Source organism: Doryrhamphus excisus, linkage group LG2 (assembly GCF_037039965.1).
Source record: "Doryrhamphus excisus strain RoL-2023G ecotype Guam linkage group LG2, RoL_Dexc_Guam_v1.1, whole genome shotgun sequence".
Taxonomy (NCBI): Eukaryota; Metazoa; Chordata; class Actinopteri; order Syngnathiformes; family Syngnathidae; genus Doryrhamphus; species Doryrhamphus excisus.
The window spans coordinates 26481860-26496254 of NC_136358.1; the positions used below are offsets into that span (position 1 = coordinate 26481860).

The following is a 14395-nucleotide window of genomic DNA, read 5'->3' on the forward strand; positions in this document are numbered from 1 at the left end:
GCATGCCGCGGTTGCAGGTGTACCGCACGTTTCCATGGTATTTCCGTGTGACTTGATGCATGGAAGATGCTCTTTGACAAGTTCAGCTGCGTCTCTCCATGCTGTCACTCATCACAGGAAGTGTGTGTCTGTCAACAGACGTGATGAAATAGCGAGGATCCTCAGCATGTAATCGAGTTAGCGACGATGCCTGTTTTTGCAGCCGCCTGATCCGCATTGACGTGTACGTAGCGTGTCCACACTACAGATACTGCACATTTAGCTCTTCCTGCGTCAGTTGCCTGACATTATATTTGTGACTCATTTGCATAATCATGTGACGGCCTTAATTGCTAAGTTATGCTAATATTGCTTGATTCCGGCCTTAGTATTGCTTTTTTTCTCCCCCCAATGATGGCACCCGAAGGTCAACTGAAGTAAAGGTAAGTGCTGAAGTACAAGGACCAAAGTATCAGGGACTCTTAAGGAGGTCAAACAAAGCAACTCCCGGGATTGGTTTGAACAAGTGACTCCATCTGATGAATAAACATTTGTCTCTTAACAACAGTGTATTCACTTTGAAAGCTAATTAGGAGATTTCATGGTTAAATAATCGTTAAAGTGATCCTCAGATGGCGGCTGAAGTGTCATTAAATCTAATAATAGGCACATTTGTTTACATGAACTCGGCATGCTATCTGGTAACATTGATATTGAATACAATATCTTGGATTAGGATTGTACCATTCATTTACCGTTAATCAAGAACCACCAGGTTCAGGAACAGCTTTTTCCCAAAAGCTGTCTCCATTGCCCACCCCTTCCAAAAGTCTGCCCCCCCCCCATCACTTCATTGCACTATTGTACATATTACTGTTATATCTTGTTGCATTCATAGATGAATACTGTTTATAATTTATATAATCTGCAATAGGTTAGCGCGCAGACCTCACAGCTAGGAGACCAGGGTTCAATTCCACCCTCGGCCATCTCTGTGTGGAGTTTGCATGTTCTCCCCGTGCATGCGTGGGTTTTCTCCGGGTACTCCGGTTTCCTCCCACATTACAAAAACATGCTAGGTTAATTGGCGACTCCAAATTGTCCATAGGTATGAATGTGAGTGTGAATGGTTGTTTGTCTATATCAGGGGTCGGCAACCTTTACTATGAAAAGAGCCATTTTACCCAATGCCCACTGAAGAAAAATAGCCTGGAGCCGCAAAACATATAGTATGTTTAAAACAACATTGGAGGGAATTTGGGGGTATCAAAGTAGTTCAGATAAGAAAAGACGAGTTGGAGTACTCTTGCTAGTTTTGGAGATAAACTTACATAAATGTATGTGTAAACTACTGTAAACGTAAAAACAAGTTCCCATGCCGCTGTTTTTAAATTATCTCGAATTTATTTTTTAGATTTGTAGGTAAGTATTACTTGTTTTTCTTCATGTACTGAACTGGATAGCAGTCAGAACTCACTCAGGATGCATTCATGGTCTCAGACAAAGTTGGATTTTTTAAAACTCATTACAAAAGATGTGCATTTTCTCCACTCGGGTGTTAAAAATATTCAAGCATCGCAAAGGGAGCCACAATAAAGAGGCTGAAGAGCCACATGCGGCTCTGGAGCCGCAGGTTGCTGACCCCTGGTCTATATACATATGTGGCCTGTGATTGGCTGGCGACCAGTCCAGGGTGTACCCCGCCTCTCGCCCGAAGTCAGCTGGGATAGGCTCCAGCACCCTCGTGAGGAAAAGCGGTAGAAAATGAATGAATGAATAATCTGCAACAGCCATACTATAGTCACTTATATCCCCGTATATATCCACACTGTATCATCGTCACTTCATTGCAATACTGTACATATTACTGTTATTATATATTGTCACATCCGTACTGTGCATACTGTTTATAATCTGCAATAGCCATATTATAGTCATTTATATCTCTGTATATATCCTCACTGTATTATAGTCACAGCCTGTTTTTTCTACATTTACTTCCTACTAAGGTACTTATAAAATTGCACTTCTGGTTGGATGCTGCCTGCATTTTGTTGCCCTGTACAAGTGACATGAGAAATAACAATAAAGTTGAATCTAATCTAATCTAATCTAATCTGATTAATGAAAAGTGTTAAAGAAATAATCTCTGTGGTACGCTGGAAGAGGAAGAGGTGGGATAAATCATTGCTATAGGTGGAGGGGTTTTTGTTTTTGTACAAACATAGAAGAGGAAGAGGAAGAGACCGAGGGGGCTTGTAAGGTCTTACATCAAAATAAAATACAATTCAAAGGCAGAGTCAAACAAAAAGAGGTGTTTTATACAATATATGGCCTCTTATGCAAAACAGCAGCAGGAAGTGGAGGGAGGCTAGTTTCCAAAAAAAAAAAAACATAGCAAATAAAAAAAAACTCAAGAGCACAGCACTGAATGCATTACCGTGACTAGACAGCAGATTGACAGTCTGTGCAAAGAAATAGTGGATGAAGAACAACACAGCCACAGGTGGGGAGAACATAAGGGAAGGGTATGGCAGCTGATTGGCTAGAAAAGGGGCCATCAACACACTGCTCTTTTCTGGTTCCTTTCACAGAACACCTAAATTGGGAAAATGGGCTTTTTTTTTAGTTAAATATATAAGACTCTCTGTAAATCCAACGGTGATTGGATGAGCGAGGGAAAGGTAGCGTACCTGCGTGCAATAAACTGCTATTACTACAAAATGTCTGTTTTCCGCCGCGGTAAAATAATAATGAATGCCAAAAATGAAATATCTCAGAAGAAAATAGAGCGTTTAATTCCGCATGGACAGGTTCCTTTGTCTCCTTTGCCAACGATACTGGCTTACATGCATGCAGGGGGCAGACTTACTATTAACAAATTGCAAGGTTTATATATAAAACCATTGTGTAAAAATTACAAATAAACAAGGGGAGGTGATAACTTGGATTTGACCTTTTTTTTCAATTCAGGAAGAATTATGAGATCATAGAAAAACAAGAAGACTAATTTGAAAAATAATTTGATGAAAATACAGCTAGTAGGACACAAGGAACCGATTTGGTGTTTTGGAACTCAGCAGCATCTTGAGAAAAATAAAGAAAAATATCATTCTCAGACGGGGCTGCACGGCGTTTAAGTGGTTAGCGCGCAGACCTCACAGCTAGGACAACCAGGGTTCAGTTCCACCCTCGGCCATCTCTGTGTGGAGTTTGCATGTTCTCCCCGTGCATGCGTGGGTTTTCTCCGGGTACTCCGGTTTCCTCCCACATTCCAAAAACATGCTAGGTTAATTAGCGACTCCAAATTGTCCATAGGTATGAATGTGAGTGTGAATGGTTGTTTGTCTATATGTGCCCTGTGATTGGCTGGACACCAGTCCAGGATGTACCCCGCCTCTGGGATAGGCTCCAGCACCCCCGCGACCCTTGTGAGGATAAGCGGTAGAAAATGAATGATTGAATGAAATTGGAAATATGGAAATTTGACTGGATGTGTGTGTGAAAGAGGCTTATTTCAATTATTTGTAATTTTATTTATGTTGACTAGGAAAAATGTGAGATGCCGTGGTGTTAGCGTGGTTAGCATGGTTAGCCTTCTGGACTTCATAAGAAAAATGTGAGCTGCCGTGGTGTTAGCGTGGTTAGCATGGTTACCGTTCTGGACTTCATAAGAAAAATGTGAGATGCCGTGGTGTTAGCGTGGTTAGCATGGTTAGCGTTCTGTACTTCATAAGAAAAATGTGAACTGCCATGGTGTTAGCGTGGTTAGCGTGGTTAGCATGGTTAGCGTTCTGTACTTCATAAGAAAAATTTGAGCTGCCGTGGTGTTAGCGTGGTTAGCAAGGTTAGCATTCTGGACTTCATAAGAAAAATGTGAGCTGCCGTGGTGTTAGCGTGGTTAGCATGGTTAGCATTCTGGACTTCATCAGAAAAATGTGAGCTGCCGTGGTGTTAGCGTGGTTAGCAAGGTTAGCATTCTAGACTTCATAAGAAAAATGTGAGCTGCCGTGGTGTTAGCGTGGTTAGCATGGTTAGCATTCTGGACTTCATCAGAAAAATGTGAGCTGCCGTGGTGTTAGCGTGGTTAGCAAGGTTAGCATTCTGGACTTCATAAGAAAAATGTGAGCTGCCATGGTGTTAGCGTGGTTAGCATGGTTACCGTTCTGAACTTCATAAGAAAAATGTGAGCTGCCATGGTGTTAGCGTGGTTAGCATGGTTAGCGTTGTGGACTTCATAAGAAAAATGTGAGCTGCCATGGTGTTAGCGTGGTTAGCATGGTTACCGTTCTGAACTTCATAAGAAAAATGTGAGCTGCCATGGTGTTAGCATGGTTAGCATGGTTAGCTTTCTGAACTTCATAAGAAAAATGTGAGCTGCCGTGGTGTTAGCGTGGTTAGCATGGTTAGCGTTCTGGACTTCATAAGAAAAATGTGAGCTGCCATGGTGTTAGCGTGGTTAGCATGGTTAGCGTTCTGGACTTCTTCAGAAAAATGTGAGCTGCCGTGGTGTTAGCGTGGTTAGCGTTCTGGACTTCATGAGAAAAATTTGAGCTGCTGTGGTGTTAGCGTGGTTAGCATGGTTAGCGTTCTGGACTTCATGAGAAAAATTTGAGCTGCTGTGGTGTTAGCGTGGTTAGCATGGTTAGCGTTCGGGACTTCAACGCCCCAAGCATCTTGTCAAAACGAAGTCAACAGAAGGTACATTTTGGGTGGGTTTCACCATCTGACTTGGCTTATTCTGTCCAGAAACAGGTAGCATTCCTGCTTTGAAATGTAGCCTGAGAGCAAAAAAAAATGCAAGTTCGTTTTCTCCGCCAAGATTGCTGACTTTCAAGAGACGCTGCAAACCAATAATTCCCACAAACCTCCTGTGTAATGGCTTTTAGGGTGGCTTTCAAGGACACAATGACTGTAGCCGTCTAGGTCCCTGGATAGACATTTGCACTCCGTCTTCACCCAGACACACATATTGGAAGCAAAAAAAAAAAAAAATACATACGCAATACACAGCCGACACGCATGCTTATCTCAGCATTTAGTTTGGTTTCCAGCCATGAAAGTGCAGCGTCTTTGAAGGTGGCAAGATTGACCACAGCTTTCGGCTATGGTGGCCTCAAACCCATCCAACCAAAGCATCCAGGTCAGAACCAAATTAAGGTTGGAGGGAGTCATGGAAGGACAGCATAAAGGAAGAGAAAAGACGGAACGGGAGCATAGCCATTCTGCTGGAGGAGGTGAAGAACCGTGTGAACTGGCCTCATGATGACCGTGTGTATGTGTCATACTGCAAAAAACCATAAAAATGAGAAACTACAAATACACCTCACATTTACAATCACCTGCTCTGTGCTGATTTATATCTTCTATAGATCATTGTTTCACTGAGGTGCATGGAAATGTTCACAACTTTCTATCTTTTTAATGGGAAAGCGCTGGGCTGTAATAAAGCTTCTGAGCTTCTTTGGCATGACGTTACATATGGATTACTTCCATGGCATTAACTTAGGACATATTTTATTACTCACGGTGAAACTATTTTCCCTTAACTCCCAAAGCTCCCGCAAAAAAAAATCATATTATCTTGAGTAGTTATGGTTTAACTAAATGCTACTAATATTTTTCCTCATAATACCACATTATTCTTGTCAAATTGGGACATTTTCTTATAATATTTTGATTTTATTCTTCTAAGATTACTAATTCTTGTCAAATTGTGACATTTTCTCATAATATTTTGATTTTATTCTTCTAAGATTACTAATTCTTGTCAAATTGTGACATTTTCTCATAATATTTTGATTTTATTCTTCTAAGATTACTAATTCTTGTCAAATTGTGACATTTTCTCATAATATTTTGATTTTATTCTTCTAAGATTACTAATTCTTGTCAAATTGTGACATTTTCTCATAATATTTTGATTTTATTCTTCTAACATTAATACTGATTTTTACATTTTTTTTCTTTTTAGTTTTCCTGTTACATAATATGTGCAGAATATATTAATGTACTCTAGGGGAATAAAAAGCTGCACTTTGGACACTACTGATTTAAGTGAAAAAAACTACTTGATGAGGATATACATTACATTCCATATTAGTACCATAAAAACTGTTCAATATTTAAGTGAAAAAAACTACTTGATGATGATATAAGTTACATTCCATATTTGTACCATAAAAACTGTTCAAGATTTAAGTGAAAAAAACTACTTGATGAGGATATACATTACATTCCATATTCGTACCATAAAAACTGTTCAAGACGAACAGTGTTAAAAGTGTGAAAAAAGTTCATCCAAAAATGTTCCTTACCCATTCCGGCTCCAGAAAAGGGGTACCCACCTTGTTCCCGATTGCTTTCTTTGGTGGGAAGTTGAACGCGTCCACCTGCGGAAACTGGGATCTCAGGTGGTTGTGAAGTTCCCTAAACTCGGTGTAGCGTCTGTACACGTTCCACTCGTTGTCCAGGATGCGGATATAAACCTACAAAATAGACAACATAGGATAATAAATACAAATAAAAACCACCTTGATATCAACTGATGGGAAATACATAGCTTTTTTTTTGCAGGTGATAATATACTTGTCATTAAGCTCTCAGATGGCCTTGCAAAAGCTTAGTGTCATCCTGGTAAATGTGTATTTTCACTAACATAATGCCATACAGAGATAGAGTCTTTGGATGTGACAGCGCTGCCACCATTTCCATGCACCATTAGCTGCTTTATTCACACTCACAAAAGAGAGAGAGCGGAGAGAGGGGAGAAGATGAGCCTATCAACACCCCCCCCCACACACACACACACATGAAAAAAAAAAGAAAAAACAGAAAAGATGAAGAAGCAAAACAGGGAGAAAAAGCTGAATGTTTTTTTTTTCAATTCAATTTCAATAGGACAAAAATTGCAAAGGTTCGAGACAGCATCTATCGTGACCGACATTAGTCCTCAACTTGTTAAATCTTAAAAAAATAAAAAACATTTATCATTCACGCTGAATAATGAATTAAATTCATTCTTTTTAAGAGAAAAAAAACGCAGTGCAGGACTTGGCTTCAACCAGGACCAGTTTTCTCGCCTGGCATCGGGGAGACGGCTCTGCAGCATCCGCTGTGGAACAACCAGGTTTAGAGACAGCTACTTCCCCCTGGCCATCAGACTGCTCAATGCCAAATAAGCCCCTCTACCTGCCCACACGCACAACCAAAACTTTAAATTATTAAAGTTATTTCTTCTAAATTATTTAAATTATTTCTGCAAATTACTGTTTACGCTGTACATTGTTCATATTTGATGTAATCTATTTATTCTCCACATTATTATTTATTATTTATTATTTATTATTTATTATTTATTATTTATTATTTATTATTTATTATTTATTATTTATTATTTATTATTTATTATTTATTATAACGGGAGCCAGGCAACATTTCGTTGGCAATTTCACTGCTGTATTATTGGTGGAATTGAACCCTGGTCTCCTAGCTGTGACGCTAACCACTAGACCGCCGTGCCGCCGCAAGTATTGAAATATTCTTAATAATTGAATATTCTTCAATGGCATCCTCAGACTGCATTTACTTTGATATCAATCAAGCCCCAGTGTCAATCTATCAACTGTGTAATATAATAACATGCTAGGACACCAACTGTGTGGCTAACTGTCACTTTCATACAATGTAAGAATCTGCAAGTCTTACACAAGTCTCAGTACTTTGTGCTTCTTTTTTTTTTGACTGACGTGTGAAAAAGTACATAATGGCTTCATTTCTTGTTTTGAGGCGACTGGTGCTTTTCTCACCCGTCTCTTTGTCAGCGTGCACGATCCTCTACAAAGCACCAAAAAGTCAAAATGACAGATGTGACATTTTGGACCGTCATTAGTTTTGTTAGTCTCGTTGCTATAGCATCAGACTCGCAAACACGCATGACTAAGACAATGTTGGGATATGATTGGAGTTCAAGGACTTGCTGTGTCTATGAGGACATAATCCCAGCTGATTATGTTATTGTTAGGCATGTCCGATATCGGGGGCTGGACAGCGACCGAGTGGTTAGCACGCAGGCCTCACAGCTTCAATTCCATCTCTGTGTGGAGTTTGCATGCGTGGGTTTTCTCCGGGTACTCTGTTTTCCTCCCACATTCCAAAAACATGCTAGGTTAATTGGCCACTCCAAATTGTCCATAGGTATGAATGTGAGTGTGAATGGTTGTTTGTCTACTATATGTGCCCTGTGATTGGCTGGCCACCAGTCCAGGGTGTACCCCGCATCTGGTCCATAGGTTCTGGGATAGGTTCCAGCACCCCCCGCGACCCTCAAATGAATGTCCGATATTGGCTTTTTTTGCCGATATTTCCCAACTCTCAAGTTCCGATACCGATGCCCTTGGTTTTGCTGCAATAAGACAAGCTAGTGATTTCCTGAAGGAATGACTAAATTGTTGAACTGTGTAATTTGTTTGGCTGTTTCAGCGCTACGAGCCCAATGACTTTCCTGATTAAGAGTGAATCTGATTAATTACCACGCCCTTTGGGCCGTACCTAATTTCCGCAACCTGAGAAAAAGCTGTTGGAGATTTCCAATCAATTTGTCCCATGGGAATTAATGGAAATAAAAATAATCCAGCCCAGGGTTAATTGTTGCCATTTTACCAAGATTGTACCATTTTGACTACATGGAGGGGGGTGTGTTCGTGTGTGATGTCGAACATAACTAGTGAGCCTGTTCTGCAGTAGTTTTATTAGAAGTTCACTTGGAACTAAAACAGAACGCAGCAAGGACAGAAGAGTGGCGATGAGAACTTATTTCAGCCCAAAACAACAAGGAGTTGAAGTACTGACCAGATCGAACACCATGAAATACAGCATCAAAGGCCAAAAGAAAGAAAAAAAAAACAATTTCTCTCGCAGTACTTCTCTTTCCATAAAGTACAGCCATCAATACGACAGACACTAACCTTTTTACCACTCAAGGCTCAGCAGGTTCTGTAAGACCAGATATGTGAACCAGGTACGGGCGTCTAGGCTGGAGGCTACATCAAAACCACTCACTTGGAAGGAAACTTTTATCTTCCTCTTTAACGTTATTTTTGCCGTGTCCTCCCATCTTCTCTTGTCAACTACATCAGACTAAAAACTCATTCACTCGAGAAGACCCTCTCCAGTGTCTTCCATCAGTCACTAACGAGTCCAGAGAATTAGCCATTTTAAGGAAAGCAGTGATCAAATGACTGAGATGAAGTGCGTCTTGGAGGGGGGTGATGTAAAGACTGAATTAGACAGAAAAGACAGAAGAGACGGCGAAGCTGAGTGATGAGAAGATTAAACATGCAACGTAAAGGCAGACAATTAGGGGGTCCCAGACAGTAACAAGGACAAAAGGGAGAGGAGAGCAGATTGACAAATTACACTTCAGCTCAAGAGCTCATCACAAGTCTTGGAGGCTAAAACGGATATCGGCGCACTCTTATGTATCACCAGGAAAAGTTGAGAATGGGCCACAAACGAGGATAGAACTAATTCCCATCTCACCTCCAGCTGCTAACGACACACCGACGAAGGCTTTAGTGACGGCTGATTGACTGACGAGCTGACAGTGGGCACTCGAGTGGACTTTAATGGAGGATTCAAAACCAGGTGATGCACAGACAGTATTTCACATAAGTGAGTACACTCATCATTCATTCATTTTCTACCGCTTTTTCCTCACGCTGGAGCCTATCCCAGCTGTCTTTGGGCGAGACTGGTCGCCAGCCAATCACATATAGACAAACAACCATTCACACTCACATTCATACCTATGGACAATTTGGAGTCAACAATTAACCTAGCATGTTTTTTTTTGGAATGTGGGAGGAAACCGGAGTACCCGTAAAAAACCCACGCATGCACGGGGAGAACATGTAAACTCCACACAGATATAGCCGAGGGTGGAATTGAACGCTGGTCTCCTAGCTGTGAGGTCTGCGCGCTAACCACTCGACCGCCGTGCCGCCCTACACTCATCATTCATTCATTCATTTTCTACCGCTTTTCCTCACGAGGGTCGCGGGGTGCTGGAGCCTATCCCGGGGTACACCCTGGACTGGTGGCCAGCCAATCACAGGGCACATATAGACAAACAACCATTCACACTCACATTCATACCTATGGACAATATGGAGTCTCCAATTAACCTAGCATGTTTTTTTTTGGAATGTGGGAGGAAACCGGAGTACCCGGAAAAAACCCACGCATGCACGGGGAGAACATGTAAACTCCACACAGATATAGCCGAGGGTGGAATTGAACGCTGGTCTCCTAGCTGTGAGGTCTGCGCGCTAACCACTCGACCGCCGTGCCGCCCTACACTCATCATGTTATCAAAAAAAAAAAAACACTAGCAGTAAATCTTCTTAACCGACAATACTGTAACATCAGAGAACCACAGCTCCCCTGTGCCACCAGCACTCATGCAGCGGCAGACCAATACGCAACTTACGCAATTATCTTAGTATCTTCAACTCACGCTGTTTACAACACAATAGCTGCGTGTTGCATAATTTTAAGTGGATAGTAAATCGATACTACTATTCAAGCTGTACAACTCCAGCAGTTGGTGCATGATCATAACAATAACGTCTAATAAAAACATTGAAAAATGAATACCTCTCTACCAAAACTGCGCATTACCCTTTTAAAGGCAGAATTGCACTTGTGACTTCCTCTGGATAAGAGCATTAAATTGAGTGCCTGAGGACACAATGTAAATGAGGCAATAGATGCGATGCCTTGGCGCTATAAGTAGCAATACAAGCGTGCCTGCATGCCTTCCTGAGGATGTTTAATCTAAGACTGATGGATGCGAGACCAAGACCGGTGTAATTATCATCATCATCGTTGTAAAACATTCATCATTACCATCATCAACAGAACAGTTATCGTCCTTGTCACCAGTCTTCCATTATCAGAAGCATGATCACTCACATGCAGATCAACACAAAAATAGGAGGATGAGAAGAAGTTGTACTTCACAAAAAAAAAAACACAACATTTATTTGTCTCAAACGTGCACAAATGCAATACAGCTCCACTGTGCATGCCAATGTTAATCTAAGGCAGGGGTCTCAAACTCAATTTACTTGGGGGCCACTGGAGCTAGGGTCTGGGTGAGACTGGGCCGCATCAGGTTTCATTTATTAAAACCGAAATAATTTAAAAAACTTCACTTTGGTTCCGATTTTCTACAAGAAAAGCTCTGATAAAACATTCCACTGTTCTCAAATATCTTACTTTTTATTTTTCTACACAAAATAAGGTGAAAAATAAATAAACAAATCAAGAATAAAGAAAATCAATCAGTAATAAATAAATATAATAATAATAATAATAAAACGGCAAATAATAAAAACTTAAGAAACCACATATAGTTGGTGGGTAGACAAATTATTTTTTCCAGATTAAAATTAATCATTATTAGAGCCCTGTAGACATGACAAAACACGACTATAGTCACATTTATACTCTTTTTATTTACAACATATTGCGCAACTGCAGGGTCTTGACACACATGCTAACTCGCAAACTAGAGAGCTAGCGACCTAAACGGTAGCCTTCAAGTTATTTCCTTTAAACTTAAATAGCCAAAAACTTACCACTTCCACACGGATAGGGAGGATAACTATTAACAGTTATTTAACCTTTAACATGAACATTAATCAAACGTAATATTTTTTTCTGGGTACATGATACCATACAGCATCCGTATCAAACTTGCGCAGGCCGCTCTATCATTAAACTTTCATATCAAGGCGGGGGGCCTCAAACTAGTGTCCTGCGGGCCACATTTGGCCCGCGGGCCACATGTTTGAGACCCCTGATCTAAGAGCAGCCTAAATTAATCCAGATGGGGCCTCCCAAATTAATCCAGATTTACCTAAAACGGAAATTAAAGGTGCTAAAACAGTGAAAGGAACGGCGGTCCATTGAAGGCAGCAGGGACACACACACACGCCTGAAACCTAACAATTACAGTGTCTCAATTATTCATAGCTTGGCTGATTTATGTGCTTGTATATGGTGCATATTAAAGACTTTAGGAGGTACGAGGCCAAGGATTGTTATGCAACTATTATTAATTGGCTATAGCCCCCCCCCCTTCACAAATACAAGACAAATAGTTAACAGTAATAAGCAGTCAACAATCTTACATGTGAAAAGAAGTGGTTACTTGTTTGTTTAATTGGACGCTATGACAAATGACTAATGGAGGCACAGTGTCTGTTCAAGCTATTCAAGCCAAGACTACTATTTGGGGATACAGGCTAAGTGAACGTTAACCGTACAGCATGTAATAAATGCAGCTCTTTAGCGGTGCCACAATGTCGATAAACACATTGCACAATGCAACTTCTAACTTCTCCTTTTCACTTTTTGTTTCATGTGATCAATGAAAGCACCGTCTAATCCGGGAAGGTTAGCGTTATGATTCATTGTTACTGTCAAGTTGCTGTGGAGGGGGGAGGGTCTCACTTGCTTTGCCTGGGAATTAATCATCAGGAGCGACACCATCTTCCAAACGTATCTGATTACTATGAATGGGGGGAAAAATTAACAAGATAGAAGTCCAACAAAAGAAAGAGGAAAGAAAAGGGAAAAGATGGATGGGAAGGGGAAAAAGTGGGAGGTTTAGAAGTGTAGAGATGGATGATGCTCCTGAAGAAGAACGTTAACAAGACCATGCTGGTTTAACATTATCATAAAAATTAAAAACAAAAAAAAAAAGTTTAGCATTTTTCCTATGATTGGTTAAACCAGGGGTCTCAAACATGCGGCCCGCGGGCCAAATGTGGACACTAGTTTGAGGCCCCCGCCTTGATATGAAAGTTTAATGTTAGTGCGGCCCGCGCAAGTTTGATATGGATGCATCTCAATAGGATTCAGGTCAGGAGTTTGACTAGGTCACTCCATACTTCTCAATGTGGCTGTGGGTCAATCTCTCCAAGATCTCCAATAGGACACGGAGCGGTGAGGTTGGTATCACGTCGCTGTTATCCTTACTGATAATGAAGTTGACAATACTACTAAAAATTATCACTATGGATCCCAAATGTTATGTCGACAAAAGTGGCTGACCGTGTTTGTAATAATGACAAGAACATTGTGGAACGGTACTTGAGTTACGGGTTGTTGACATAAGTGGGACCAAAATGGGTTCTCCACTGTTCCAATCACGAATGAACACTGGCACATCTTCAGCCACGCCACTTCACTATTTCCGTCCAAAATAACACATTGAAAACTAAACCCAAAAAAGCTTCTGATTGATGTTCTTTTCACCCCACAATTGTCAGACCAAAGCACACAGGTGATGATAACTCTGACACTCCTCCACAAAGCAAATGACTTCTTGTGTTTGGTGACGGCATGCAAATGAGGCTTGCTCCAACTCCTCTCATTATAGCCTCCGCTGTTGGGACTGTGTAGGAGGGAGACGACCCTGGCCGCTATCATTTGCACATTATGAGTTCAGGATGTGAGCAAAGAATGCATGGCCGCTAATGATAGAGAAAATCCATCTCACCATCTTTGTCATCCATCCGCAACCCTCGCTTGTCATTCCAAATAAATGTTGAGAGAAGCGTGGCTGTTGAAGGAGGAAAAAAAAAAAAACGCCAAGAGGGAAAATGGAGTTGGAGCTCCACCATAATACTGTGCAAGCTGGTTAGAGGGAGGGAACACAGATGGGGGGATGATGGGAGTGAGAGAAAGAGTAAGAACCATAGGCATGGGGAGAAGCGGTGTTTAGATCAGCTTTCCTCTTCTCAGCAGCGGCACACGGTTGGCAGCGAGCTTATTTCAAACCACACGTTTGCTTTGACCTATCTTGGACCCAGGACTCAAAAATCCCATTGACTCAGAACCCCACCCCCTCCAAAAAAAAAAAAAAAACCTAGCTATCACCTCATGAGTGGCTCCATTTTGAAAGCACATGTGGGCATGAGAAGGTGGAAAAAAGCAGTCCTCGCACACACTTGGGGGGGATTTTTTAAAAAGCCCCCTTATGATACTCTCGTGTCTTTTCAGATAGTCGGCTGGCTGTTCAATCACGACAAATACCTCACCTTAACAACAATGACTCCAGTAACCTTGGCCATCCATTAGGCTGTCGAAGAACAAAAGCCCTTTCCAGAGGGAGCCATTAGACCAATATAGCTCTGGGAAGGAAAGTTTCCCATCCACCAGATGGAGTGAACTTTCTATTGGGCTCAAGAGCCGGACAGCAGCCGAATTAAAACAAAAATCATCGCGCACACACACAAAGAACTTAGTTTCGGTAGAATTATGGATCATTTTAACCCACGGATGCTCCTGTATTGTTTTGTATTTAGGGCAGGGGTCTCTAACTCAATTTACCTGGGGGCCACTG

General features: G+C 41.2%; 1 protein-coding gene across 1 annotated transcript in view; it reads right to left on the reverse strand.

Annotated features, from left to right (window-relative positions):
* The window catches only part of snx29 (sorting nexin 29), a 100971-nt gene that overhangs the window by 16048 nt on the left and 70528 nt on the right, over nucleotides 1–14395 (reverse strand). The window contains exon 19 of the mRNA XM_058061693.2: nucleotides 6327–6467. Within this exon, the coding sequence (XP_057917676.2) occupies nucleotides 6327–6467 (141 nt within the window). The remainder of the gene's footprint in view (nucleotides 1–6326; nucleotides 6468–14395) is intronic.